A 27510-nucleotide genomic window follows, 5' to 3' on the forward strand; every position below is an offset into this window, starting at 1 on the left:
GTATAGGGTGGATACGTGGGTTTGAGTAGGGTGATCATGGCTCGGCACAACATTGAGGGCCGAAGGGCCTGTTCTGTGCTGTACTGTTCTATGTTCTATGTTCTATGTTCTAGGTGTTAGCAATTCTGGAAAGTGTGAAAATAGATAAGTCCCCTGGGCCGGATGCGATTTATCCTAGGATTCTCTGGGAAGCTAGGGAGGAAATTGATGAACCTTTGGCTTTGATCTTTATGTCATCATTGTCTACAGGAATAGTGCCAGAAGACTGGAGGATAGCAAATGTTGTCCCCTTGTTCAAGAAGGGGAATAGAGACAACCCCGGTAATTATAGACCAGTGAGCCTTACTTCTGTTGTGGGCAAAGTCTTGGAAAGGTTTATAAGAGATAGGATGTATAATCATCCGGAAAAGAATAATTTGATTAGAGATAGTCAACACGGTTTTGTGAAGGGTAGGTCGTGCCTCACGAACCTTATTGAGTTCTTTGAGAAGGTGACCAAACAGGTGGACGAGGGTAAAGCAGTTGATGTGATGTATATGGATTTCAGTAAAGCGTTTGATAAGGTTCCCCACGGTAGGCTATTGTAGAAAATATGGAGGCATGGGATTCAGGATGATTTCGCAGTTTGGATCACAAATCGGAGAGCTGGAAAAAGACAAAGGGTGGTGGTTAATGGAAAATGTTCAGCCTGGAGTCAAGTTACTAGTGGTGTACCACAAGGATCTGTTTTTAGGCCACTGCTGTTTGTCATTTTTATAAATGACCTGGAGGAGGGCATAGAAGGATGGGTGAGTAAATTTGCAGATGACACTAAAGTCGGTGGAGTTGTGGACAGTGCGGAAGGATGTTACAAGTTACAGAGGGACATAGATAAGCTGCAGAGCTGGCAAATGGAGTTTAATGCAGAAAAGTATGAGGTGATTCATTTTGGAAGGAATAACAGGAAGACAGAGTACTGGGCTAATGGTAAAATTCTTGGTACTGTGGATGAGCAGAGAGATCTCGGTGTCCATGTACAGAGATCCCTGAAAGTTGCCACCCAGGTTGAGAGGGTTGTTAAGGAGACGTACGGTGTGTTAGCTTTTATTGGTCGAGGGATTGAGTTTCGGAGCCATGAGGTCATGTTGCAGCTGTACAAAGCTCTGGTGCGGCCGCATTTGGAGTATTGCGTGCAGTTCTGGTCGCCACATTATAGGAAGGATGTGGAAGCATTGGAAAGGGTGCAGAGGAGATTTACCAGGATGTTGCCTGGTATGGAGGGAGGATCTTATGAGGGAAGGCTGAGGGACTTGAGGCTATTTTCGTTAGAGAGAAGAAGGTTAAGCTGTGACTTAATTGAGGCATACAAGATGATCAGAGGATTAGATAGGGTGGACAGTGAGAGCCTTTTTCCTCGGATGGTGATGGCTAGCACGAGGGGACATAGCTTTAAATTGAGGAGAGATAGATATAGGACAGATGTCGGAGGTAGGTTCTTTACTTAGAGAGTAGTAAGGGTGCGTAATGCCCTGCCTGCAACAGTAATAGACTCGCAAACACTAAGGGCATTCAAATGGTCATTGGATAAACATATGGATGATAAGGGAATAGTGTAGATGGGCTAGCGTGGTTTCACAGGTCGGCCCGACATCGAGGGCCGAAGGGCCTGTACTGCGCTGTAATGTTCTATGTTCTACGCCCGGGGCCCGTCTGGAATGCAGCTAGTCCCTGAGGCCTGCCGACCCTCCAACCGTTTGCCCCCTCAGGTGCTCCTACCTCCACCTGCTGCACAGGGTCAACTGTGTGGTGCGCATCAGGTAGTGTCCCAGGAACCTCTTCACTAATGTGCTGAACTAAAGTGAGTGTCCCGGGGATGGTGGAGGCTGTGAATTGTGTTTGCCACAAGAATCACAGCTATTTACAATCTCTGGCCGTGATTTAATGCCCAAAAAAAAGAGTCCCGTTTTGGGCATGTATAGCAGGGTGTTTCTCGGCGCTGAATCGCCACGGCGTCTGGAGCCCCAACTTACCTCTTATCGGTTCCTTGAGCCCCCCCATCTCTCATGGACAGGGCACCCCTGGCCCAATCCCTGGCACAGACACGGGAAACCAGGCACCCAAGAACCTTTGCACTGTCAGCCTGGCATACTGGCAGTGCCCCTGCCTAATGGCTCACTGAAATATATAAATCTGGATCTCACCCAGCGAGGACGAGATCCAGATCGTGACATGTCGTGCGATCTAATGAGAGGCTGGCGAGGCCTTCTGAGCAGCGCAAATCTCGCAAGAGGCCTCTTGTGAGATTTAATGGCCTCGCCACAAGACCAAGTCCACGCGACAAGGCCGTTGTCGCCTACACTGATGTTACAAAGCGGATGGTAAGCTAAGCTAAGCTATGAAGAAGAGACAAAGGGTCAAAAAACATATTGGGCCGGATTCTCCAATCGCTGACGAAATCGCGTTTTTCTGATACTCCGCCCCCTCACAAATGGACGTCACCTGAGGCCCTCCCCCGATGCTCCGCCCCGATGGGCTGAGTCCTCGATTGCGTGGGGCGCGTGTCCTCCCACTTTTTGGAGACCTCGTGTGCTGGCTTTGGACTGTGTCCAGTGCCTCCACAGTCGGTGGGGGGTGGGGGAGCCATTACGCTGGCATTGGGGGTATTTGGCAATGGCTGGGGGGGACTGGTGGGGGGTAGTCCGGGAATGACGATGGGGGTTACAGGGAACAGTATTTAGCAGGCCGGGTCCGTGCACGGCTGGCGCCATGTTGTACAGCATGGCTGCCGCCTTGCGCATGTGTAGCCACGGACCCGGCCATTCTGCATCCATATTGGCAGGTAAAGCCGTGGACTTTACTTGGCGCTGCTGCTAGACCCCCACCTGAAGGAGCATCGGTGCGGGACGGTGTTGACTTTTTGGTCGTAAGACTAGACGGATCCTGCAGACATAGCCGCAGAATTGGACAATCCAGCCCACTGTGCGTAATTCTGTGGCCTCGTTTCACTCGAGTGAGAGCGTAATGGGGCCGGTGAGTTGCAGGAGAGGCCAAAAACGAGAATCGCGTCGGGCTCCAAACAGTTTGCAACCGGCCTGCTCCCCTAGGCGAAATCGGGATCCTGCTAATAATCACTTAAGCCCTTTTCCATATAATTATCGGAGCCACCCCATATCCAATGGCTTCCCATGGATAAGCGACCCCCCCAGCAAGAGGTCACTTGGGCACTGAGTTGAACTCCTTGTTAAAAATGTGAACCTGGTGGAAGGGCTTTTGCGGGGAGCCGAGGAGATGTAGCCATCGTCACTCAGAGGCAATGAGCCCCGGGGCCCTGCGCTTGCTATTTCTGTTCTTGGAGGGGGTGCGGGCAACCAGGGGTGGGGAGGGGATTGGCTGGAGTGGGACTCCATGAGAGGGGACCAGAGTTGTGGGTGAGGGGGGCAGAAGGGGTGGTCTGCTGGGGGCAACCCCACATGGTTCCTCCATGCCAACCCCTAGATCGTGCATACCAGTTCCGGACGGAAACCCTTGTCTCTGTCCGACTGCCCCTCCGACCACCCATAACCCTCACTGACTTCGGAGGCTTCTGGCTGTGCGGCTGAAGGTTATTGCTGAACTGGCTATTGTAGTTAAGTGAGCACTTCACAAAACCCAAGTGGATTCCCATGGGTGGGCCATGTGGCATGTGGGATTAATTCCCAGCATCCCAATCAGACCGTGATGCCGGGACAGTGTGCCTGAACACTGTGGGAGGCAGCACCACACACGCAACAGCCGAGAGCTGAACATCCAGCGAATGGACCCCAACATCGGGGACATGTCCACGGCCGATGGGTGGATGAGTGCAATGGGGAGGGGACCAGCACCCAGTCCAGGTAACATTATGTGCTGGTATCAGAGGCACAGGATCAGGGGAATAATGGGACCGCTGCAACCAGGTGTGGTGGGCAGGGCATTCCGAGCATTCCAGGTGGGGAGGGAGGAGATCAATGGGGGAACGGATAGTCCCGGCTGGGAGTCACCACTGTTTATCAATCGAACACCCTGTCCCAATTCCTTACAGATATTGAATGGTATTCTGGACCCTGCAGAACAAGCCCTCGTGCTGCTGTAGGTCATGTGGCCAGGTGTCGGAGACAGCAACAGCAGCGTCTACAGAGGCTCGAGGCTGTGGCCCATGTGCCGGACCCATCCTCAAACTGTTAGGGCGCGGCTACCCAACAGGCCAGGGTGAAACCCAGAGGGGGAGACCCACCACGGCCCAGAGTGTACAAGTGTCGCTGATCGTTCAAGCAGATGACGGACAGTGTGTGCCGCAGAAGGCTCCACTAGGAGATGGTGTGGCACCTATGCCAGACTTGGCACCACTTGGAGGAGAAGGACTCCTGCTCCCGGTGGCCATCAAGATCACCACAGCCCTGAACTTTTACACCTTGGGATTCTTCCAGGGCTTGAGTGGCGACCTGTGTGGCATCTCGCAGGCCACAGCCACAGACAGGTGACGGATGCCCTGCTTGCCAGGCAGAAAACTATATAACATTTGGCATGGACCAAGCCCAAAAAGATGCGTGGGCAAAAATAAAAGCAAATTATTGCGGATGCTGCGAAAGAGAAAATGCTGGCAAATCTCTGCAGGTCTGGCAGCATCTGGAGGGAGAGAAAAGAGCTAACGTTTCGAATCCGATGACTCTTTGTCAAAGCTAACAGGCAGAGAAAGTGGCAGTCCCTAGTGACTGTCCTGACCTCCTCGATGGAGTAGGGCAGGTTGCGGGTCTTTATAAAGTGAAAGAAGCGGGTGACCCCCGGGTGGCAGAGGTCCGCATGGAGGGTTCGAAGGCGGTCCACTTGTGCGTTGGCACAGGTGCCGCGGGACAGGGCATCGGGAGGCTTGTTTAGCTTCCCAGGATGATACAAGATGTCGTAGTTGTAGGTGGACAGTTCGATCCTCCACCGCAAGATCTTGTTGTTCTTTATCTTGCCCCTCTGTGCGTTGTCGAACATAAAGGCCACTGACCGTTGGTCTGAGAGGAGGGTGAACCTCCTGCCAGCCAGATAGTGCCTCCAATGTCGCACAGCTTCTACTATGGCCTGTGCTTCCTTCTCGACCGAGGAGTGGCGGATTTCGGAAGCGTGAAGGGTGCGGGAGAAGAAGGCCACGGGTCTGCCCGCTTGGTTGAGGGTGGCCGCCAGAGCCACATCGGACGCGTCGCTCTCGACCTGGAAGGGGAGGGACTCATCGATAGCTCGCATCGTGGGCTTTGCAATATTTGCTTTGATGCGGCTAAAGCCCTGGCAGGCCTCCATCGACAGGGAAAAAGTAGCTGATTGGATGAGGGGACGGGCTTTGTCGGCGTAATTGGGGACCCACTGGGCGTAATATGAAAAGAAACCCAGACAGCGCTTGAGGGCTTTGGGGGAGTGGGGAAGGGGGAGCTCCATCAGGGGGCGAATGCGTTCAGGGTCGGGGCCTATCACTCCGTTACGCACTACGTAGCCGAGGATGGTTAGACGGTCGGTGCTAAACACGCATTTGTCCTTATTGTAGGTCAGGTTCAGGAGTTTTGCGGATCGGAGGAATTTTAGGAGGTTGGTGTCGTGGTCCTGCTGATCATGGCCGCAGATGGTGACATTATCGAGATACGGGAAGGTGGCCTGTAAACCGTTTTGGTCGACCATTTGGTCCATCTCTCGTTGGAAGCCGAAACCCTGTTTGTGACACCGAAGGGAACCCTTAAAAAGTGGTAGTGCCGCCCGTCCGCTTCGAGCGCAGTGTACTTGCGGTCACTCGTGCGGATGGGGAGCTGATGGTAGGCGGACTTGAGGTCCACCGTGGAAAAGACCTTGTACTGCGCGATCCTGTTGACCAGGTCGAAGATACGTGGGAGAGGATACGAGTCTAGCTGCGTAAACCTGTTGATGGTCTGACTGTAGTCTATGATCATCCTATTCTTCTCCCCGGTCTTTACCACCAGCACTTGTGCTCGCCAGGGACTGTTGCTGGCCTCGATGACCCCTTCCTTCAGAAACCGCTGGACCTCGGACCTGATGAAGGTCCGGTCCTGGGCACTGTACCGTCTTCTCCTGGTGGCGACGGGTTTGCAATCCGGGGTGAGGTTTGCAAGCAAGGACGGGGGATCAACCTTGAAAGACGCGAGGCTGCAGACAGTGAGGGGGGGCATAGGGCCGCCGAATTTGAATGTTAGGCTCTGGAGGTTACACTTGAAGTCTAACCCCAGGACTGCTGCCGCACAGAGGTGAGGGAGGACGAATAGCTTGTAGTTTTGAAACTCCCTCCCCTGGACCGTGAGGTTCGCTATGCAGCACCCTGTGATCTGTACCGAGTGAGAACCGGAGGGCAGAGCAATTTTTGCTTAACCGGGTTAACCGTGGCGGGGTGGACAAAACCCTCTGTGCTCCCGGAGTCCAGGAGGCACTTTGTCTCGTGGCCATTGAGCAGAATCTTCGTGGTCGCTGTGGAGAGGGTACGAGGCCGCGACTGGTCCAGTGTGACTGAGGCGAGTCGTGGCAGATATTCAGCGCATCATCAGGCAGGGAGTAGTCACCCGCGGGGTCCTCGGTGCCGATCCAAGATGGTGGCGCCCGGGGGTCGCACATGGCGTCGGGGGCGTAAAATGGCGGTGCCCGGGATCGCACGTGGTGGTGGGGGGGTGGGGTCAGCAAGGTCCGCGAGCCACACGGGGCCCCTGAGGAGAGCGAGGGGAGAGTCCCGCGGTTGGTCCCACAGCGTCCGCCTTAGCTTGGAAAACAGCCACAAAGTGGCCCTTCTTCCCGCAGCCCTTGCAGGTTGTGGAACGGGCCGGGCAGCGCTGACAGGGGTGCTATACCTGGCCGCAGAAATAGCAGCGGGACCCCACGGGTTTTTTGGGGCGCCCTGCGGTGCAGGCCTGGGGGGGTCCAAGTCCGTGGGGGCGAGAGGGGCCGAGCACCACGCTGCCCAGGGGGCCGCCGCGCGGTCGGTGGCGTACGAGCGAGCGTTACGGTTCACAACGTCTAGGGAGGAGGTGTGGTAGTATGACTACGGGTATAACGGTACCTCAGAAGTGAGTTGCTATTGGTGCAGAGGACTCGCTGCCCATTGGTCCGAGTAAGTCATGTGCCTCTCAGCCTGAGAGGTAGGTAGCTCCGCCTACAAGGCGGGATATAAGAACCAGTGTTCCCCGGCAGTCGGCCATTCTTCTGTACATCTGCTGCCGGGCACACATCTTGTGCATTAAAGCCTTTTGTTTGGATCACATCTTCGTCTTGTGTCCAACTGATGGTGCATCAATTTAATGCACAAGTTTTAAAAGATGGAGCTTCGTATCAAGCTGGAGTGCCTTCGACTCCGCCCGCACGCAGCAAATGCAACAGCTGCATTTAAACACTGGCTGGTGTGTTTCAACAGTTATTTGAGCACAGCCGAAAACCGCCCGACTAGGGAACAAAAACTACATATCCTCCACTTGTGCACGGGCACCGCCGTGTACACGCTCATAGAGGACACAACAGACTATGACGCAACTATGGACTTGCTAAAGGATATTTCATCCGGCCGGTGAACCAGGTCTACGCACGGCACTTACTGGCCACGAGACAGCAATTCCCTGGTGAGCCTTTAGACGTATTCTACCAGACCCTCCTTGTTCTGGGGAGGAACTGCGCCTGTCCACAAGTTTCTGCGGCCGAGCACACCAAACTTTTAATTAGAGACGCTTTTGTGGCGGGTATTCAATCTTCCCAGATCTGCCTAGACTCTTGGAGAAAGAAACTTTAAGCCTCGCTGAGGCACGGGCCCTCGCCTCCTCTCTCGATATCACTAACCGCAACGCCCGCGGGTACGCTCCCGACCGCGCGGCAGCCCCCTGGGCAGCATAGAATACGACCCCCCCTCACCTCCGCAGACTCTGACCCCCCTCAGGCCTGCGCCGCAGGGCGCCCCGATAAACACACGGGGCCCCGCTGCTAATTTTGTGGCCAGGCCAAGCACCCCCGCCAGCGCTGCCCGGCCCGCACTGCAACCTCAGGCTGCGGCAAAAAGGGCCATTATGCGGCCGTTTGCCAGTCCAAGGTGGTCTCTGCAGTCACAAGCAGTGACCGCGGGTCCCCCCCCTGCACTCCTTACGTGCCCCACGCAGCCCATGGACCTCTCTGCCCCCAACCCCCACCGCCACGAGTGATGGCGTGCTGCCATTTTGGGCCCCCGACGCCACGTGCGATCCCCGGGCGCCGCTATTTTGTTCAACCCCCACCACATGCGGCCGACGGGCGCCGCCATCTTGGATCAGCGCCGAGGACCCCGCAAGTGACCACTCGCTGCCGGATGATGACTCGGAGTTCCTGCCACGACTCGCCTCAGTAACGTTGGATCAGTCACGGCCCCGCACGCTTTCCACGGTGACCATGAAGATCTTCCTCAACGGTCACGAGACGAGCTGCCTGTTGGACTCCGGGAGCACGGAAAGTTTTGTCCACCCCGCCAAGGTAAGACGCTGTTCACTTCCCGTTTATCCGGTAAAACAAAGAATCGCTCTGGCCTCCGGTTCGCACTCGGTCCAGATCACAGGGTGCTGCATAGCGGCCCTCACGGTCCAGGGTAGGGAGTTTAAAAACTATAAACTCTTCGTCCTTCCCCACCTCTGCGCGGCGGCACTCCTGGGGTTAGATTTCCAGTGCAACCTCCAGGACTTAACATTCAAATTCGGCGGCCCTCTGCCCCCCCCCTTACTGTCTGCAGCCTCGCGTCCCTCAAGGTCGATCCCCCATCCTTGTTTGCAAACCTCACCCCGGATTGCAAACCCGTCGCCACCAGGAGCAGACGGTACAGTGCCCAGGACTGGACCTTCATCAGGTCCGAAGTCCAAAGGCATCTGAAGGAAGGGGTCATCGAGGCCAGCAACAGCCCCTGGCGAGCACAAGTGCTGGTGGTTAAGACCGGGGAGAAAAATCGGATGGTCATAGACTACAGTCAGACCATCAACAGGTTTACGCAGCTGGACGCGTATCCTCTCCCACGTATCTCCGACCTGGTCAACAGGATCGCGCAGTACAAGGTTTTTTCCACGGTGGACCTTAAGTCCGCCTACCACCAGCTCCCCTACCGCGCGAGTGACTGAAAGTACACTGCATTCGAAGCGGATGAGCGACTCCACCACTTTTTAAGGGTTCCTTTCGGTGTCACGAATGGGGTCTCCGTCTTCCAAAGGGAGATGGACCAAATGGTCGATCAACACAGTTTACGGGCAACCTTCCCGTATCTCGACAATGTCACCATCTACGGCCACGACCAGCAGGACCACGACGCCAACCTCCGCAAATTTATAATCATCTAGATAGGAATAATATGATTAGGGATAGTCAGCATGGTTTTGTGAAGGGTAGGTCATGCCTCACAAACCTTATCGAGTTCTTTGAGAAGGTGACTGAACAGGTAGACGAGGGTAGAGCAGTTGATGTGGTGTATATGGATTTCAGTAAAGCGTTTGATAAGGTTCCCCACGGTCGGCTATTGCAGAAAATACGGAGGCTGGGGATTGAGGGTGATTTAGAGATGTGGATCAGAAATTGGCTAGTTGAAAGAAGACAGAGAGTGGTAGTTGATGGGAAATGTTCAGAATGGAGTTCAGTTACGAGTGGCCTACCACAAGGATCTGTTCTGGGGCCGTTGCTGTTTGTCATTTTTATAAATGACCTAGAGGAGGGCGCAGAAGGATGGGTGAGTAAATTTGCAGACGACACTAAAGTCGGTGGAGTTGTAGACAGTGCGGAAGGATGTTGCAGGTTACAGAGGGACATAGATAAGCTGCAGAGCTGGGCTGAGAGGTGGCAAATGGAGTTTAATGTGGAGAAGTGTGAGGTGATTCACTTTGGAAAGAATAACAGGAATGCGGAATATTTGGCTAATGGTAAAATTCTTGGTAGTGTGGATGAGCAGAGGGATCTTGGTGTCCATGTACATAGATCCCTGAAAGTTGCCACCCAGGTTGATAGGGTTGTGAAGAAGGCCTATGGTGTGTTTGCCTTTATTGGTAGAGGGATTGAGTTCCGGAGCCATGAGGTCATGTTGCAGTTGTACAAAACTCTAGTACGGCCGCATTTGGAGTATTGCGTACAGTTCTGGTCGCCTCATTATAGGAAGGACGTGGAAGCTTTGGAACGGGTGCAGAGGAGATTTACCAGGATGTTGCCTGGTATGGAGGGAAAATCGTATGAGGAAAGGCTGATGGACTTGAGGTTGTTTTCGTTAGAGAGAAGAAGGTTAAGAGGTGACTTAATAGAGGCATACAAAATGATCAGAGGGTTAGATAGGGTGGACGCGAGAGCCTTCTCCCGCGGATGGAGGTGGCTAGCATGAGGGGACATAGCCTTAAATTGAGGGGTAATAGATATAGGACAGAGGTCAGAGGTGGGTTTTTTACGCAAAGAGTGGTGAGGCCGTGGAATGCCCTACCTGCAACAGTAGTGAACTCGCCAACATTGAGGGCATTTAAAAATTTATTGGATAAGCATATGGATGATAAGGGCATAGTGTAGGTTAGATGGCCTTTAGTTTTTTTTTCCATGTCGGTGCAACATCGAGGGCCGAAGGGCCTGTACTGCGCTGTATCGTTCTCTGTTCTATTAAATTCCTCTGTACTGCAAGACTCCTTAACCTGACCTACAATAAGGATAAGTGCGTGTTTAGCACCGACCGTCTAGCCATCCTCGGCTACGTAATGCGTAACGGAGTGATAGGCCCCGATCCCGAACGCATGCGCCCCCTGTTGGAGCTCCCCCTCGCCCACTCCCTCAAAGCCCTCAAGCGCTGTTTGGGCTTCTTTTCATATTACGCCCAGTGGGTCCCCAATTACGGCGACAAAGCCCGCCCCCTCATCCAGTCCACCTCCTTTCCCCTGTCGATGTTGATGGCCCGCCAGGCCTTTAGCCGCATCAGAGCAGATATTGCAAAGGCCATGATACGCGCTATCGACAAGTCCCTCCCCTTTCAGGTCGAGAACGACGCGTCTGATGTAGCTCTGGCGGCCACCCTCAACCAAGCGGGCAGACCCATGGCCTTCTTCGCCCGGACCCTCCACGCTTCTGAAATCCGCCATTCCTCAGGCCATAGTAGAAGCTGTGCGATATTGGAGGCACTATCTGGCCGGCAGGAGGTTTACCCTCCTCACAGACCTATGGTCAGTGGCTTTCATGGTTGATAATGCACAGAGGGGCAAGATAAAGAACGATAAAATCTTGCGGTGGAGGATTGAGTTGTCCACGTACAACTACGACATCTTGTATCGTCCTGGGAAGCTAAACGAACCTCCCGATGCCCTGTCCCGCGGCACCTGTACCAACGCACAAGTGGACTGCCTCCGAACCTGCCACGCGGACCTCTGCCACCCGGGGGTCACCTGCTTTTTCTATTTCATAAAGACCCGCAACCTGCCCTACTCCATCGAGGAGGTCAGGACAGTAACTAGGGAATGCCACATCTGCGGGGAGTGCAAGCCGCACTTCTACCGCCCCGAACAAGTGCATCTGATAAAGGCTTCCCGGCCCTTTGAACGTCTCAGCATGGACTTCAAAGGTCCCCTCCCCTCCAACAACCGCAACACGTACTTCCTCAACATGATTGACGAGTACTCCCGTTTCCCTTTCGCCATCCCCTGCCCCGACATGGCCACAACCACCATTATCAAAGCCCTGCATACCATCTTCTCCCTGTTCGGTTACCCCGCATTCATTCATAGCGATCGGGGGTCTTCATTTATGAGCGACGAGCTGCGTCAATTCCTGCTCAACAGGGGCATCGCCTCCAGCAGGACGACCAGTTACAACCCCCGGGGTAACGGACAGGTCGAGAGGGAGAACGGTACGGTCTGGAAGACCGTCCTACTGGCCCTACGGTCCAGAAATCTCCCAGTCTCCCACTGGTAAGAGGTCCTCCCAGACGCCCTCCACTTAATCCGGTCACTTCTCTGTACTGCCACTAACCAAACGCCTCACGAACGTCTTCTTGTTTTTCCCAGGAAGTCTTCCTCAGGGACCCCGCTCCCGACCTGGCTGGCCACCCTCGGGGCCCATTCTGCTCCAGAAACACGTGCGGGTGCACAAGTCGGACCCGTTGGTCGAAAGAGTCCAGCTACTCCACGCAAATCCGCAAACGCGTATGTGGAGTATCCCGACGGCCGACGGGATACGGTCTCCCTCCGGGACCTGGCACCCGCCGGATCTCGGCCACACCCCCAGCACCAACCACCACCCCCTCCCCCGACACCCACTGCCCCCAGCACCGACGCACCCACAGCTCAGCGGACAGGGACCCCCTCCCCCGGCCTGGCCCCCCGCTAGCTCCGACCAGGGGTACGGACACAGAAACAAGATCATCGCTCACGGAGTCACGGACGACCACCACTCCGATGTCACCGGCACCACTACGCAGGTCAAGCAGGACATCGAGGGCGCCCACTCGACTGATTGAATCGATGTGACCTACGGGTGGGCTTCTGGCTGCGGATGGACTCTTGTGATTTTTTTTTGTTCTTTACCTATTCACCATTCCCCCCCCCTGATTTTGCACACTGTACATAGTTGTTGTTCTTTTACCCTCTTGCGCATTATTTACGGGTCAGTGGGCAGCCATCGATGCAATGGTACAGCCTAAACGTCTCTAGTCATACTACCAGTCTCATGTACTCACGGGACACCACCCCCCCCCCCTCATGCCCGCGTCCCCCCCGGCTTCCTTTTCAACAAGGAGTGAATGTGGTAGTATGACTAGGGGTATTACGGTACCTCAGAAGTGAGCTGCTATTGGTGCAGAGGACTCGCTGCCCATTGGCCCGGGTAAGTCATGTGCTCCTCAGCCGATTGGCTGAGAGGTAGGTAGCTCCGCCTACAAGGCGGGATATAAGAACCCATGTTCCCCGGCAGTCGGCCATTCTTCTGTATGTCTGCTGCCGGGCACACATCTTGTGCATTAAAGCCTTTTGTTTGGATCACATCTTCGTCTCATGTCCAATTGATGGTGCATCAGGAGGCAAGCGCCCATGCCTCCGTGAGGCTTAAAGTTTCTCTCTCCGACAGTCTTTGACAGATCTGCAAGGACTGCATACCTGCAACAAAGGCGTCTCGAATCAGAAGTTCGGTGTGCTCAGCAGCAGACACCTGTGGGCAGCTGCAGTTCCTCCCCAGCACGAGCAGGGCACAGTAAAATTCGTCCAGGGACTCACCAGGTATCTGCTGCCTCATGGCTAGTAAGTGCCGAGCGTAGACTTGGTTCACCGGCCGTATGAAATGTCCTTTGAGCAAGGCCATAGCCGCGTCGTAGTCTGTAGTGTCCTCTATGAGCATGTACACGCCGGTGCCGGCGCACGAGTGGAGGATGTGCAGTTTCTGCTCCCTCGTCGGGATGTTTTCCGCTGTGCTCAGGTAACTATTGAAGCAAGCCAGCCAGTGCTTAAATGCGGCTGTTGCATTCGCTGCGTGGGGGCTGAGTCGAAGACACATGGCTTGATGCGAAGTTCCATCCTTTAAAATCTTGCTAATTAAATTGATGCACAATCAATGGACACAAAACGTAAGTGAAGTCTGAAACAAAAGGCTTTAATTAGCAAGAAGTGAGCCCGGCAGCAAATGTACAGGAAATGGCCTGGCTGCCAGGAACACGGGTTCTTATACTCCGCCTCATAGGCGGAGCTACCTTCCTCTTAGCCAATAGGGATAAGAGGCACACGATACCTGGGCCAATGGGTAGTGAGTCCTCTGCACCAATGGCAGCTCACACTCCCAGGTACCGTAATACCCCTAGTCATACTACCACACACCTATGTTGTGTCTGCGTGGGTTTCCTCTGGCTGCTCCAGTTTCCTCCCACAAGTCCCGAAAGACATGCTTCTTAGGTAATTTGGACATTTTGAATTCTCCCTCTGCGTACCCGAACACGGGCTGGAATGCGGCGACTAGGGGCTTTTCACAGTAACTTCATTGCAGTGTTAATGTAAGCCTACTTGTGACAATAATAAAGATTATTACCTACACTGACCCCTGTTTGCACTCTGTTTTCAAATCTCTCCGTGGTCTCCCCTTTCCTATAATCTCCAAGCCTACAGCCCTCCAGGATATCTTAATTTCCCTAAATCTGACCATTTGATCATCGCCACTTTGAATTGCTCTACTATTGTTGATTGTGCCTTCAGTTGTTGGGGCCCTAAGCTCTGGAATATATAAATTACTGTTCTGCATCATATTCACACACTCAGAAAATTCCCCATTTAAAGTCTGTTTTCATTGAACTGTTTATGACAACTCTGCATATCAGCTGATTCTTTGTACTTTCTTTCTGTTCAGTTGGTTGGTGGGGTATTGCAGTCGTTTAATTGCAGAATATTGCACAGAACATTTCTCAGCACAGTCATTCATTATTGCAGCATTGGAACTGGTGAAAACACTCACTGTGGGTGAAGCTTGTAGAGAGTTCCATCGACACCGACAGTAATGTCCAGGTGCTCCAAACCCCGGTTTTCTCTTATTTTGTCAACGACAGCAGCCAATCCTGCACCACAGAGCTGGGCTGCTCTCTTAGAAACAACACCACACACCTCTTTCACAATGATACTGTCATCACAGGTACTGTCCAGGCCAAGCTGCTGAAGGATTGCACGGACTTGGAGCAGAGCCAGGCGGTCACTGTGGTTAGATAATTGTTGAAACATTATTGACTGCTTAACAACAATAACCCTGACTTAAAGCGTATTTCATTAATTTTGAACCATTGAGGACCCAAAAGGTGCTATTGAAATTGACTATATAAATGCGCTTAATGACTAAAAATGAATGTTGTGCCAAAGCATTGAGGAGCATTATATCTATGCTGCTACCTGATCTTACCTCTCTATCTGGGACAAATATTTGGTTTCAAAAATGTCCTTGGTTGTGAGAGCGTGTGAGATAAAGCCTCGAAACAAAAGCCCTTGTTTAGTGAAGTTAATCAATATGGTCCGTACAATCTCACCCAGATACATTCCACTGATCATTTTTTCATATCTGGTAAATAAGAGAGAGTTTAAGACAGGACCTTGTCAGGCTAAAATAAATCATTTCAGAATCCAGTACTCTAAATTTTATTTTTGTTAAAATATTTTTGTTAGAATTTGGATGATTATCTGAAAAGGAAGAATGTGCAGGGTTGTGGGGAGAGGGAGGTGAATTTCTCCTTCGGAGAATAGTATAGACACAATGGGCTGAATAGCCTACTTTTGTACTATAACCATTCTATGATAATGCAGCGACGTGATTCATTCTGGTGGAAAGAATGTGGTGAGATAATATAAAACACAAAACACAATTCTGTAGGAGCAGTGGGACCCGAGGGCGTATGCGTACTAATCATTGAAGATTGAGGAGCAGTTTGATAATAACGCAGCTAAGAAAGCTTTTGGATAGGATCATAGGGTAAAAAAGCAAGGGCAAAATGATAAACCTGGTTAATGAGTTCAGTTCTGGACCCCACACTTTAAGAAAGATGTAAAAGCATTATAAAGAGTGCCAAAAAGATTCACGAGAATGGTTCCAGGGGTGTGGAACTTCAGTTACATAATACATTGGAGAAGCTGGGGCTGTTTTCCTTGGAGAAGAGAACGTTGAGAGGAGATTTAATAAAGTTATTGAAAATAATGAAGGTCGGGACAGAAATGGAGAGTTATTGTTCCCATTGGAGGAAGGATCGAGAACCAGAGAACACAAATTGGAAGATAAAGAACAAAGAACAAAAAAGAAGTACAGGACAGGAACAGGACCTTTGTCCCTCCAAGCCTGCACCGACCATTCTGCCCGTCTAAACTAAAACCTTCTACACTTCCGGGGTCCGTATCCCTCCATTCCCATCCTATTAATTGGACAAAGATGCAATGGAGACATGGAAAAACTTTTTTGCACAGGAGTTAGGATCGAGAATGCACTGCCCGAGAGTGTGGTGGAGACAGGGTCAATTGGGACTTTCAAAAGTAAACAGGATCATTATCTGAAGAAAAACATTTGCAGGGCTCCAGGGAAAAGGTGAGTTGAGAGGCAGCATGGACGAGTGGCCTCATTTTGTACTGTCATGTTGCTGTGATTCTCTGAAAGATTTCAGTTTAGAAAAGGGGAAACTGATTCCATTGACATCAGGGTCAGTAACTAGAGGACACAGCCATAAAATAGTCGGCAAAAAACCCAGAGGGCAGATGAGGAGTGAGTTGAATAATCTGTAATGCTTTAAAATTGGCGAAGAAAAGAATAGGGTGAATATGTATAAAGGAAAATAAAGCTGGGCTGGGGGATGAGTGGGGAAGTTGGACAAATTGGAAAGCTTTGACAAAGAGCTGACACTAGACAGTGCTGAAGCAAATGTCCCCATCTTTGCTCTTTTATGAAAGTGAGGTTTCAATTTCTATTCCTGGTCTGTGCTGGCTGAGATTGAACAGGTGTCCTGTGTGCTGGTCCATGGCTCAGGCTCCTGAGCATTCTCTAATCTGTGAAGTTAGATGCATGTGACTGGGCTTCACACAATGTTTAACACTGGGCACACGGTGGCACAGTGGTTAGCACTGCTGCCTCACAGCTCTAGGGTCCCGGGTTCAATTCCAGGCTCGGGTGGTGTCTGTGTGCAGTTTGCACTTTCTCCCCGTGTCTGTATGTGTTTCCTCCGGGTGCTCCGGTTTCCTCCCACAGTCCAAAGATGTGCAGGTTAGGTGGATTGGCCATGATAAATTGCCCTTAGTGTCCAAAAGGTTAGATGTGGTTACTGAGTTACAGGGGATAATATTAATAATAATCTTTATTATTATCACAAGTAGGTTAACACTGCAATTAAGTTATGTGAAAATCCCTCAGTTGCCACACTCCGACGCCTGTTCGGGTAGACTGAGGAAGAATTCAGAATGTCCAATCCACCTAACAGTCGGTCCTTCAGGACTTGTGGGAGGGAACTGGAGAACCCGGAGGAAACCAAAACAGACACGGGGAGAATGACAGTGACTCAAGCGGGAATCGAACCCGAGACCCTGGATAGGGTGGAAGCATGGGCTTAAGTGGGGTGCCCTTGCCAAGGCCCGGTGCAGATTCGATGGGCCAAATGGCCTCCTTCTGCACCGTAAATTCTATGTTTCCATGAACAAAGTAACCTATCCTGATGACATACTCCAGAACCTCCCAAGGGATGGATATCAAAGGGTACCTGCCATCCACAACCCAGCAAGTGTGAGTGCCTTCAGGAGAGGAGGGAGAAATTGGCATTAAAAAGTAATGCAATGCTACCTATTAACTTACTTTTGTTTTCCATTATTTATTGAATTGAAGTCCACCAATTTGTCAAAGGTAGTTCTGATGTTATCTAAGCATCCATTATCACCAAATGCTCCCCACTCGGTGTTGATGCACATCCTCTTTTCATTTCCATTCACTGTTTCTATGTTCGTCATTTCTTCCATGTAGCAAAGGTTGGTGCCAGTTCCTGTTTTACAAGTGAAAGCAAATAATTTAATAAATTGTACGCAAAAAGTTCTCTATCTCTCCCTTTCCCACCTTCATCTGCTGAAGATGCTGAATTTAGGACATGGTTCCCAACAGTCAAGGAGCCTGTTCTCCAAGAGTTGTTCAATACATTATTGGAAAACAATGTCACAACTGTGACTAGTTACTGATTTCTATTGGACAATACTAAAAACACAAGAATGCAAGAAATAGGAGGAGGTGTAGACAGAACATAGAACATAGAACAGTGCAGCAGAGTACAGGCCCTTCAGCCCACGATGCTGTGCTGACCAGTTATCCTAATCTAAGATCAAACTAATCTACACCCCTTCAATTTACTGCTGTCCATGTGCCTGTTGAAGAGTCGCTTAAATGTCCCTAATGACTCTGACTCCACCCCTCTGCTGGCAGTGCATTCCACACACCCACCACTCTCTGTGTAAAGAACCAGCCTCTGACATCGCCCCTTTTCCTTCCTCCAATCACCTTAAAATTATGTCCCCTCGTGACAGCCATTTCCACCCTGGGGAAAAGTCTCTGGCTATCCACTCTATCCATGCCTCTCATCACCTTGTACACCTCTATCAAGTCACCTCTCTTCCTTCTTCGCTCCAGTGAGAAAAACCCTAGGTCCCTCAAACTTTCTTCATAAGACATGCCCTCCAGTCCAGGCAGCATCGTGGTAAATCTCCTCTGTACCCTCTCCAAAGCATCCACATCCTTCCTATAATGAGGCAACCAGAACTGGACACAATATTCCAAGTGTGGTCTAACTAGGGTTTTAAAAAGCTGCAGCAAAACCTTAAACTCAATCCCACTGTTAATGAAAGCCAACACACCATACACCTTCTTAACAACCCTATCAACCTGGGTGGCAACTTTGAGGGATCCCTCTTTTCCTCCACACTTCCAAGAATCCTGTCTTTAACCCTGTATTCAGCATTCAAATTTGAACTTCCAAAATGAATCACTTCACATTCATCAAGGTTGAACTCCATCTGCCACTTCTCAGCCCAGCTCTGCATCCTGTCAATGTCCTGCTGTAACCTGCAACAACCCTCAACACTATCTACAACTCCCCCAACCTTTGTGTCATCGGCAAACTTACGAACCCACCCTTCCACTTCCTCATTAAATTATTTATAAAAACCACAAAGAGCAGATGTCCCAGAACAGATCCTGCGGGACACCACTGGTCACCGACCTCCAGGCGGAATACTTTCCATCCACTAGCACTAGCTGTCTTTTTTCGGCCATCCACGTCTGTATCCAGACAGCCAAATTTCCCTGTATCCCATGCCCCCTAACTTTCAGAATGAGCCTACAATGGGGAACCTTATCAAATGCCTTACTGAAATCCATGTACCCCACATGCTCGACCCGACCTTCATCAATGTGTCTCATCACATCCTCAAAGAATTCAATGAGGCTTGTGAGGCATGACCTGCCCCTCACAAAGCCATCCTGACTATCTTTAATCAAACTATGTTTTTCTAAATAATCATAAATCCTATCTCTCAGAATCCTTTCCAATAGTTTGTTCACCAGACTTAAGGTAATTTCCAGGGATTTCCATATTCCCTTTCTTGAACAGGGGAACAACATTTGCCTACCTCCAATCATTCAGGACTACTCCAGTGGAGACAATAGTCAATAGAACATTACAGCGCAGTACAGGCCCTTCGGCCCTCGATGTTGCGCCGACCTGTGAAACCAATCTAAAGCCCATCTACACTATTCCATTATCATCCATATGTTTATCCAATGACCATTTAAATGCCCTTAATGTTGGCGAGTCCACTACTTCCACGCCCTTACTACTCTCTGAGTAAAGAAACTGCCTCTGGCATCCTTCTGGTAATGTGGCGACCAGAATTGCACGTAGTATTCCAAATGTGGCCTAACCAAAGTCCTAACATGACCTACCGGCTCTTGTATTCAATACCCCGTCCAATGAAGGCAAGCATGCTGTATACCTTATGGACCACTCTATCGACCTGCGTTGCCACCTTCAGGGTACAATGGACATGAACTCCCGGATCTCTCTGTACATCAATTTTCCATTGACCGTATAGTCCGCTCCTGAATTAGATCTTCCATAATGCATCACCTCGCATTTGCCTGGATTGAACTCCATCTGCCATTTCCCTGCCCAACTCTGCAATCTATCTATATTTTGCTGCATTCTCTGACAGTCCTCCTCACTATCTGCAACTCCATCAATCTTAGTATCATAAGAACATAAGAACTAGGAGCAGGAGTAGGCCATCTGGCCCCTCGAGCCTGCTCCACCATTCAATGAGATCATGTCTGATCTTTTGTGGATTCAGCTCCACTTTCCGGCCTGAACACCATAACCCTTAATCCCTTTATTCTTCAAAAAACTATCAATCTTTCCCTTAAAAACATTTAATGAAGGAGCCTCAACTGCTTCACTGGGCAAGGAATTCCATAGATTCCTTTGGGTGAAGAAGTTCCTCCTAAACTCAGTCCTAAATCTACTTCCCCTTATTTTGAGGCTATGCCCCCTAGTTCTGCTTTCACCTGCCAGTGGAAACAACCTGCCCGCATCTATCCTATCTACTCCCTTCATAATTGTATATGTTTCTATAAGATCCCCCCTCATCCTTCTAAATTCCAACGAGTACAGTCCCAGTCTACTCAACCTCTCCTCGTAATCCAACCCCTTCAACTCTGGGATTAACCTAGTGAATCTCCTCTGCACACCCTCCAGTGCCAGTACGTCCTTTCTCAAGTAAGGAGACCAAAACTGAACACAATACTCCAGGTGTGGCGTCACTAACACCTTATACAATTGTAGCATAACCTCCCTAGTCTTAAACTCCAACCCTCTCGCAATGAAGGACAAAATTACATTTGTCTTCTTAATCACCTGTTGCACCTGTAAACCAACTTTCTGTGACTCATGCACTAGCACACCCAGGTCTCTCTGCACAGCAGCATACTTTAATATTTTATCATTTAAATAATAATCCCGTTTGCTGTTATTCGTACCAAAATGGATAACCTCACATTTGTCAACATTGTATTCCTTCATCTACAAACTTGCTAATCAGACCACCTATACATTCCTCCAGGTCATTTATGTAGATCACAAACAGCAGTGGTCCGAGCACGGATCCCTGTGGAACACCACTAGTCACCTTTCTCCATCTTGAGACACTCCCTTCCACCACTACTCGCTGTCTCCTGTTGCCCAGCCAGTTCTTTATCCATCTAGCTAGTACACCCTCATTAATTTCTGATTAATTTTCCTCACATCCGTAGCTTCAGCTGGGAGTAGGTTATTTAGCACAGGACTAAATCGCTGACTTTGAAAGCAGACCAAGGCATGCCAGCAGCACAGTTCGATTCCCGTATCAGCCGCGCCGGAATGTGGCGACTAGGGGCTTTTCACAGTAACTTTTCATAGTAGGCTAGTAGGTTTTTCATTTGAAGCCGACTTGTGACAATAAGCGATTTTCATTTCATTTTTTTTTCTTAGTTCCTCAGCATTCTTATCAGGATAAGGGTTGTTGATCCAGATACTGCTACCAGAATAGTCGCGAGCATATTAACCGCAAACCTTTATGAGCTCTTCACGATATGGATCTAGGTGAGGATACAGGTATGGTGCTGACTCCACCCTCATTCTTTACACATCTTTCCACAGTCCAAAGATGTGCAGGTTAGGTGAACTGGCCAGGTTAAAGTGCCCTTCGTGTCCAAAATTGCCCTTAGTGTTGGGTGGGGTTAATGGGTTATGGGGATAGGGTGGAGGTGTGGGCTTGGGTAGGGTGCTCTTTCCAAGAGCCGGTGCAGGCCTGATGGGCCGAATGGCCTCCTTCTGCACTGTGTGGAGAGTCCCACATTTGTATAAACTAGGCCCGACCACTCCAACATACACAATATTGAGTCATCGGCAAATTTAGAAATTGTGTTTTTGATTCTCATGTCCAAATGGTTAACCATGATGTGGAGATGCCGGCGTAAGGAGCCGTGCTCCGAAAGCTCGTGTTTGAAACAAACCTGTTGGACTTTAACCTGGTGTTGTAAGACTTCTTACAAATGGTTAACAGCAGTGGACCCAATACTGATCTTCGTGGAATGCCACCGAATTCGGTCCTTTTGAACTAATTTTTGGTCATGAGGTAAGTGGACCACTTAAATTGATTGGGGAAAAATTGGTGAGTGAGAAATCGGAAATTACATTATTGGATTATGTGTCAAATTTTAGGGAACGATTAAATAGAGCAGGTGAATTGGCTAGACAGCATTTAAAAGTTGAACAAAATGTGATGAAACGGGTAGCGGACAAGAAATCCAAAGTTCGTAGTTTTGCCAGTGGAGATAAAGGGCGCGATTCAACGATCGCGGGACTAAGTATCCATGGCGTCATGAACGCTGCCGCTCACCGCCGCACAAAACGGGCGCGGGCAGTCGGAATTCTGGCCTCCCACAGGGGGCCAGCACGTCGATGGAGCAGTTCACGCCGCTCCAGCCTTACATCCTGGCGCAGAGTGCGGGCGGCGCCAACCCGCACATGCACAGTGGTGAAGCGCCAACCGACGCATGCGCGTTAGACTCACAGAACAGTTCGGCCCCAACACATCATGGCGCGGGGGTTCTGGGACCAGAAGCACAACAAAGTAGGCCCGGTGGGGTGGAGAGGCCGTCCCGCCGATCGGTGAGCCCCGATCGCGGGCCAGACCCCATCGGAGGCCCGCCCAGGGGACGGTGCACCGCTGCCCCCCCCCCCCCCCCCACAGGCCACCCCCCGACCCTTTGCGCAGAGTTTTCGTCGTCAGCGACCAGGTGTGGACGGCATCGGAGGGACTCTGCTTTTTCCGCGCGGCCGCTTAGCCGGCACTATGCCAAATGCGCCGGTGCAAATGCCGCTGAATCTCCGCGATTCTCCGGACCAGCGCGCGGCTGGGATAATCCCACCCCGAGTTTTAGTGTTGTTACCAGTGGTTAGGTGAGCCTTTAAAAGTAAGGTTTCATGGACCTTATCAGATTGAAAGGAAATTAAGTGAGGTGAATTATGTGGTAAAAACACCAGATAGAAGGAAGACTCACCAAGTGTGTCATGTGAATATGCTTAAAAGGTACTTTGAAAGGGAAGGAAAGAAAAAGGAGGAGGTTTTAATAATTCTAACTCAAAGTGTCGAACCAAATCCAGATGACTTTGAATTTAATATACCTCAAATTAAATTGGAAAATGAGGATGTTCTTAAAAATTGGGATAAATTTGTTGAGTTACCTCCCAGAGGAAAAACGGACTGACCTGAAAGAGTTATTTATATAATATGGGCAAGTTTGTATAGATAAATTGGGAAGTACTAAAATGGCTATACATGATGTAGATGTGGGAAATACTGTTCCAATCAAACAACATCCAGATAGATGTAACCTTTTAAAATTAGCACAGGTTAACAAAGAGAGTGAGAGTATGCTTTAAAATGGCATAATTGTAATGGGTTGCAGCCAATGGAGCTCACCCGTAGTGATGGTACCTAAACCATACGGTATGCAACAGTTGTGTGTGGACTATAGAAATGTTAATGCAGTTAGAAGAACGGACTCTTATCCTATCCCACGTTTGGAGGATTGCATTGAGAAAGTGGGAAAGAGAGACAATCAGCTTTTAATTCCAAACTGGATTCACTTAAAGGCAGGTACATTTATCCGAAAGGGTGAACAAGATTTCAGCTTTTGTGGCTCCAGATGATATATACCAATTCAAAGTTATGCCATTTGACATGAAAAACGTCTCAGCCACATTTCAACGGTTAACTAACAAAGTTGTTTCAGGATTACCCAATTGTGCAGTATATATCGACGATCTGGTAATTTTGATCAAGACATGGAAAGAACATTTAAAACAGCTGATGGAGTTATTCGATTGACTTCAGGAGGCGGGTTTGTTGATAAACCTAGCAAAAAATGAATTTGGAAAAGCCCAAGTCACTTTCCTTGGCCACACAATCGGACAGGGTCGAATGCTCCCATGGGGACCATTCGTGAAAACAAAAGTTATTGTGGAGTTTCCAATACCCTTGAGTAAATAATGCAATTTCTTGGTATGAGTGGATTTTACCAGAAATTTTTACCGAATTTTAGTAGTATAGTTGCTCCACTGATGGACTTGCTGAAGAAAACGTCAAAAATTTCAGTAGAAAGTGGAGTTTCAACAGGCATTTGACTGCCTGAAAGCTGTGATAACCAATGCTCCTGTGTTGGAGAATTACAAGGGACTCTGTGATCAGATTGATCTAAAGTATCTGACTTTAAAGAGACATGCCGAGGCGTATGGAAATGGACGGATCATGCAGAGACCTTCTTGTTCAAAGAGACTGTCAATCAAGAGGGATTCCAGTTGGAGGAAGAAGAACAAAAAAAATGGACTGTATTATTATACCTGTTTGTGTGTTGTCTTTTGAAATGAAAAAGTATATTTACTGGGTGCATTTCTTAAAGGATAGTGAAAATATGAAAAATGAAACCATCTTGAAGTTGATGGTTTATTTTTTATCTTGGGGGGAGGTGTCATGAGAATGTCACTTTAAGAAATGCTTGTCTGCTCAGGTTACTACAGTGATGTCAGAATGTGGATGGAGCTGAGCTCTGGCTCTGCTTTTTAGTTTCACTTTGAGAAAAGCTTGGGTGTCTATGTTTTTTTGGTTTCATTTCAGCATTGGAGCTGCAGTCAGCCACAGAAGGTGTAATGTTGTTCTCTCTGCCATGTAAATACTATCTCTTGATCATTTGGTGAATTCAGAGTGATAACTGTTCTCAATAGTGAATTTAAACTTGATGTGCTTCTGTTAAAAGGTTTTTTTGTAATGTCTTATCGTTGTTAAAAGGAAAGTAATGATTACCTAGCGTTGTATTCTTTGGAGGTTGCATTTGAATTAATGGTTGCTAAGATGTTCACTATATTTTAGAAAGGTTAACTTGAGTTAATAGAATAAACATTGTTTTGCTTTGAAAGGTACTGTTAGATTTCTGCTGTACCACACCTGTAGAGTGGACCGTGTGCTTCCCATACCACAATCTATTAAAGGTTCTGGGTCAGGTGAACTCCATGATACAATTTGGGGTTCTCTAAACCCTGGCCCATTACAAATCCTGATCATTCACTCTGAAAACCCGGATCATTCACTCTGAAAACCTTGATCACTCACTCTGAAAACCCGGATCATTCACTCTGAAAACCCTGGCCATTCACTCCGAAACCCGGATCATTCACTCTGAAAACCCTGATCACTCACTCTGAAAACCCTGATCACTCACTCTGAAAACCCGGATCACTCACTCTGAAAACCCGGATCATTCACTCCGAAAACCCTGATCACTCACTCTGAAAACCCTGACCATTCACTCTGAAAACCCGGATCATTCACTCTGAAAACCCGGATCATTCACTCTGAAAACCCGGATCACTCACTCTGAAAACCCGGACAATTCACTCTGAAAACCCGGATTATTCACTCTGAAAACCCGGATCATTTACTCCAAAAACCCTGATCACTCACTCTGAAAACCCGGATCACTCACTCCGAAAACCCTGATCACTCACTCTGAAAACCCTGACCATTCACTCTGAAAACCCGGATCATTCACTCTGAAAACCCGGATCATTCACTCTGAAAACCCGGATCACTCACTCTGAAAACCCGGACAATTCACTCTGAAAACCCGGATTATTCACTCTGAAAACCCGGATCATTTACTCCAAAAACCCTGATCACTCACTCTGAAAACCCGGATCACTCACTCTGAAAACCCTGATCACTCACTCTGAAAACCCTGATCACTCACTCTGAAAACCCTGATCACTCACTCTGAAAACCCAGATCACTCACTCTGAAAACCCGGATCACTCACTCTGAAAACCCGATCATTCACTCCGAAAACCCTGATCACTCACTCTGAAAACCCTGATCACTCACTCTGAAAACCTGGATCATTCACTCTGAAAACCCTGATCACTCACTCTGAAAACCCGGATCATTCACTCTGAAAACCTTGATCACTCACTCTGAAAACCCGGATCATTCACTCTGAAAACCCTGGCCATTCACTCCGAAAACCCGGATCATTCACTCTGAAAACCCTGATCACTCACTCTGAAAACCCGGATCACTCACTCTGAAAACCCGGATCATTCAATCCGAAAACCCTGATCACTCACTCTGAAAACCCTGACCATTCACTCTGAAAACCCGGATCATTCACTCTGAAAACCCGGATCATTCACTCTGAAAACCCGGATCACTCACTCTGAAAACCCGGACCATTCACTCTGAAAACCCGGATTATTCACTCTGAAAACCCGGATCATTTACTCCAAAAACCCTGATCACTCACTCTGAAAACCCGGATCACTCACTCTGAAAACCCTGATCACTCACTCTGAAAACACGGATCACTCACTCTGAAAACACGGATCACTCACTCTGAAAACCCTGATCACTCACTCTGAAAACCCTGATCACTCACTCTGAAAACCCGGATCACTCACTCTGAAAACCCTGATCACTCACTCTGAAAACCCTGATCACTCACTCTGAAAACCCAGATCACTCACTCTGAAAACCCAGATCACTCACTCTGAAAACCCGGATCATTCACTCCGAAAACCCTGATCACTCACTCTGAAAACCCGGATCATTCACTCTGAAAACCCTGATCACTCACTCTGAAAACCCTGATCACTCACTCTGAAAACCCTGACCATTCACTCCAAAAACCCTGATCACTCACTCTGAAAACTCGGATCACTCACTCTGAAAACCCGGATCATTCACTCTGAAAACCTTGATCACTCACTCTGAAAACCCGGATCATTCACTCTGAAAACCCTGGCCATTCACTCCGAAAACCCGGATCATTCACTCTTAAAACCCGGATCATTCACTCTGAAAACCCTGATCACTCACTCTGAAAACCCGGATCACTCACTCTGAAAACCCGGATCATTCACTCCGAAAACCCTGATCACTCACTCTGAAAACCTTGACCATTCACTCCAAAAACCCTGATCACTCACTCTGAAAACCCTGACCATTCACTCTGAAAACCCGGATCATTCACTCTGAAAACCCGGATCATTCACTCTGAAAACCCGGATCACTCACTCTGAAAACCCGGACCATTCACTCTGAAAACCCGGATTTTTCACTCTGAAAACCCGGATCATTTACTCCAAAAACCCTGATCACTCACTCTGAAAACCCGGATCATTCACTCTGAAAACCCGGACCATTCACTCTGAAAACCCGGATCACTCACTCTGAAAACCCGGACCATTCACTCTGAAAACCCGGACAATTCACTCTGAAAACCCGGATTATTCACTCTGAAAACCCGGATCATTCACTCTGAAAACCCTGATCACTCACTCTGAAAACACGGATCACTCACTCAGAAAACCCTGATCACTCACTCTGAAAACCCTGATCACTCACTCTGAAAACCCTGATCACTCACTCTGAAAACCCTGATCACTCACTCAGAAAACCCTGATCACTCACTCTGAAAACCCTGATCACTCACTCTGAAAACCCTGATCACTCACTCTGAAAACCCTGATCACTCATTCTGATACTCTGTCTATCGCTCACTCCAAGTCTCGTTCAATTTCCACCTCATTCATTGACCCCGAGGGTCCCTGGATTTGCAGGGTCTCAGCAATCTCTGCACACTCATTCTGACGCCACCAGTGAACTTGAGGCCACCGATTGCAACACTAGCTCCTTGTAATGATGTTGGAGCTCCTGAAGGCAGCACAGTGGCTCAGTGGTTAGCATTGCTGACTCACAGCGCCAAGGTCACAGGTTCAATCCTGGCTCTGGGCCATTGTCCGTGAGAAGTTTGCACATTCTTCCCGTGTTTGCGTGGGTTCGCCCCCACAACCCAAAAATGTGCAGGGTAGGTGGATTGGCCAGGCTAAATTGCCTCTTAATTGGAAAACATTAATTGGGACTCTAAATTTTAAAAAGAATTATGGTGCTCCAGAATCACTTTCTAAGTCGTATT

General features: G+C 49.3%; 1 protein-coding gene across 1 annotated transcript in view; it reads right to left on the reverse strand.

The window, feature by feature from the left end:
- The window catches only part of LOC119979320 (hexokinase HKDC1-like), a 148053-nt gene that overhangs the window by 16173 nt on the left and 104370 nt on the right, over positions 1–27510 (reverse strand). Inside the window, exons 7-9 of the mRNA XM_038821408.1 lie at positions 17263–17446; positions 14845–15000; positions 14410–14643 (exon numbers count right to left, since the gene is read on the reverse strand). Coding sequence (XP_038677336.1) covers positions 14410–14643; positions 14845–15000; positions 17263–17446 — 574 coding nt within the window. The remainder of the gene's footprint in view (positions 1–14409; positions 14644–14844; positions 15001–17262; positions 17447–27510) is intronic.

The sequence above is a fragment of the Scyliorhinus canicula genome, chromosome 16, assembly GCF_902713615.1.
Source record: "Scyliorhinus canicula chromosome 16, sScyCan1.1, whole genome shotgun sequence".
NCBI lineage: Eukaryota > Metazoa > Chordata > Chondrichthyes > Carcharhiniformes > Scyliorhinidae > Scyliorhinus > Scyliorhinus canicula.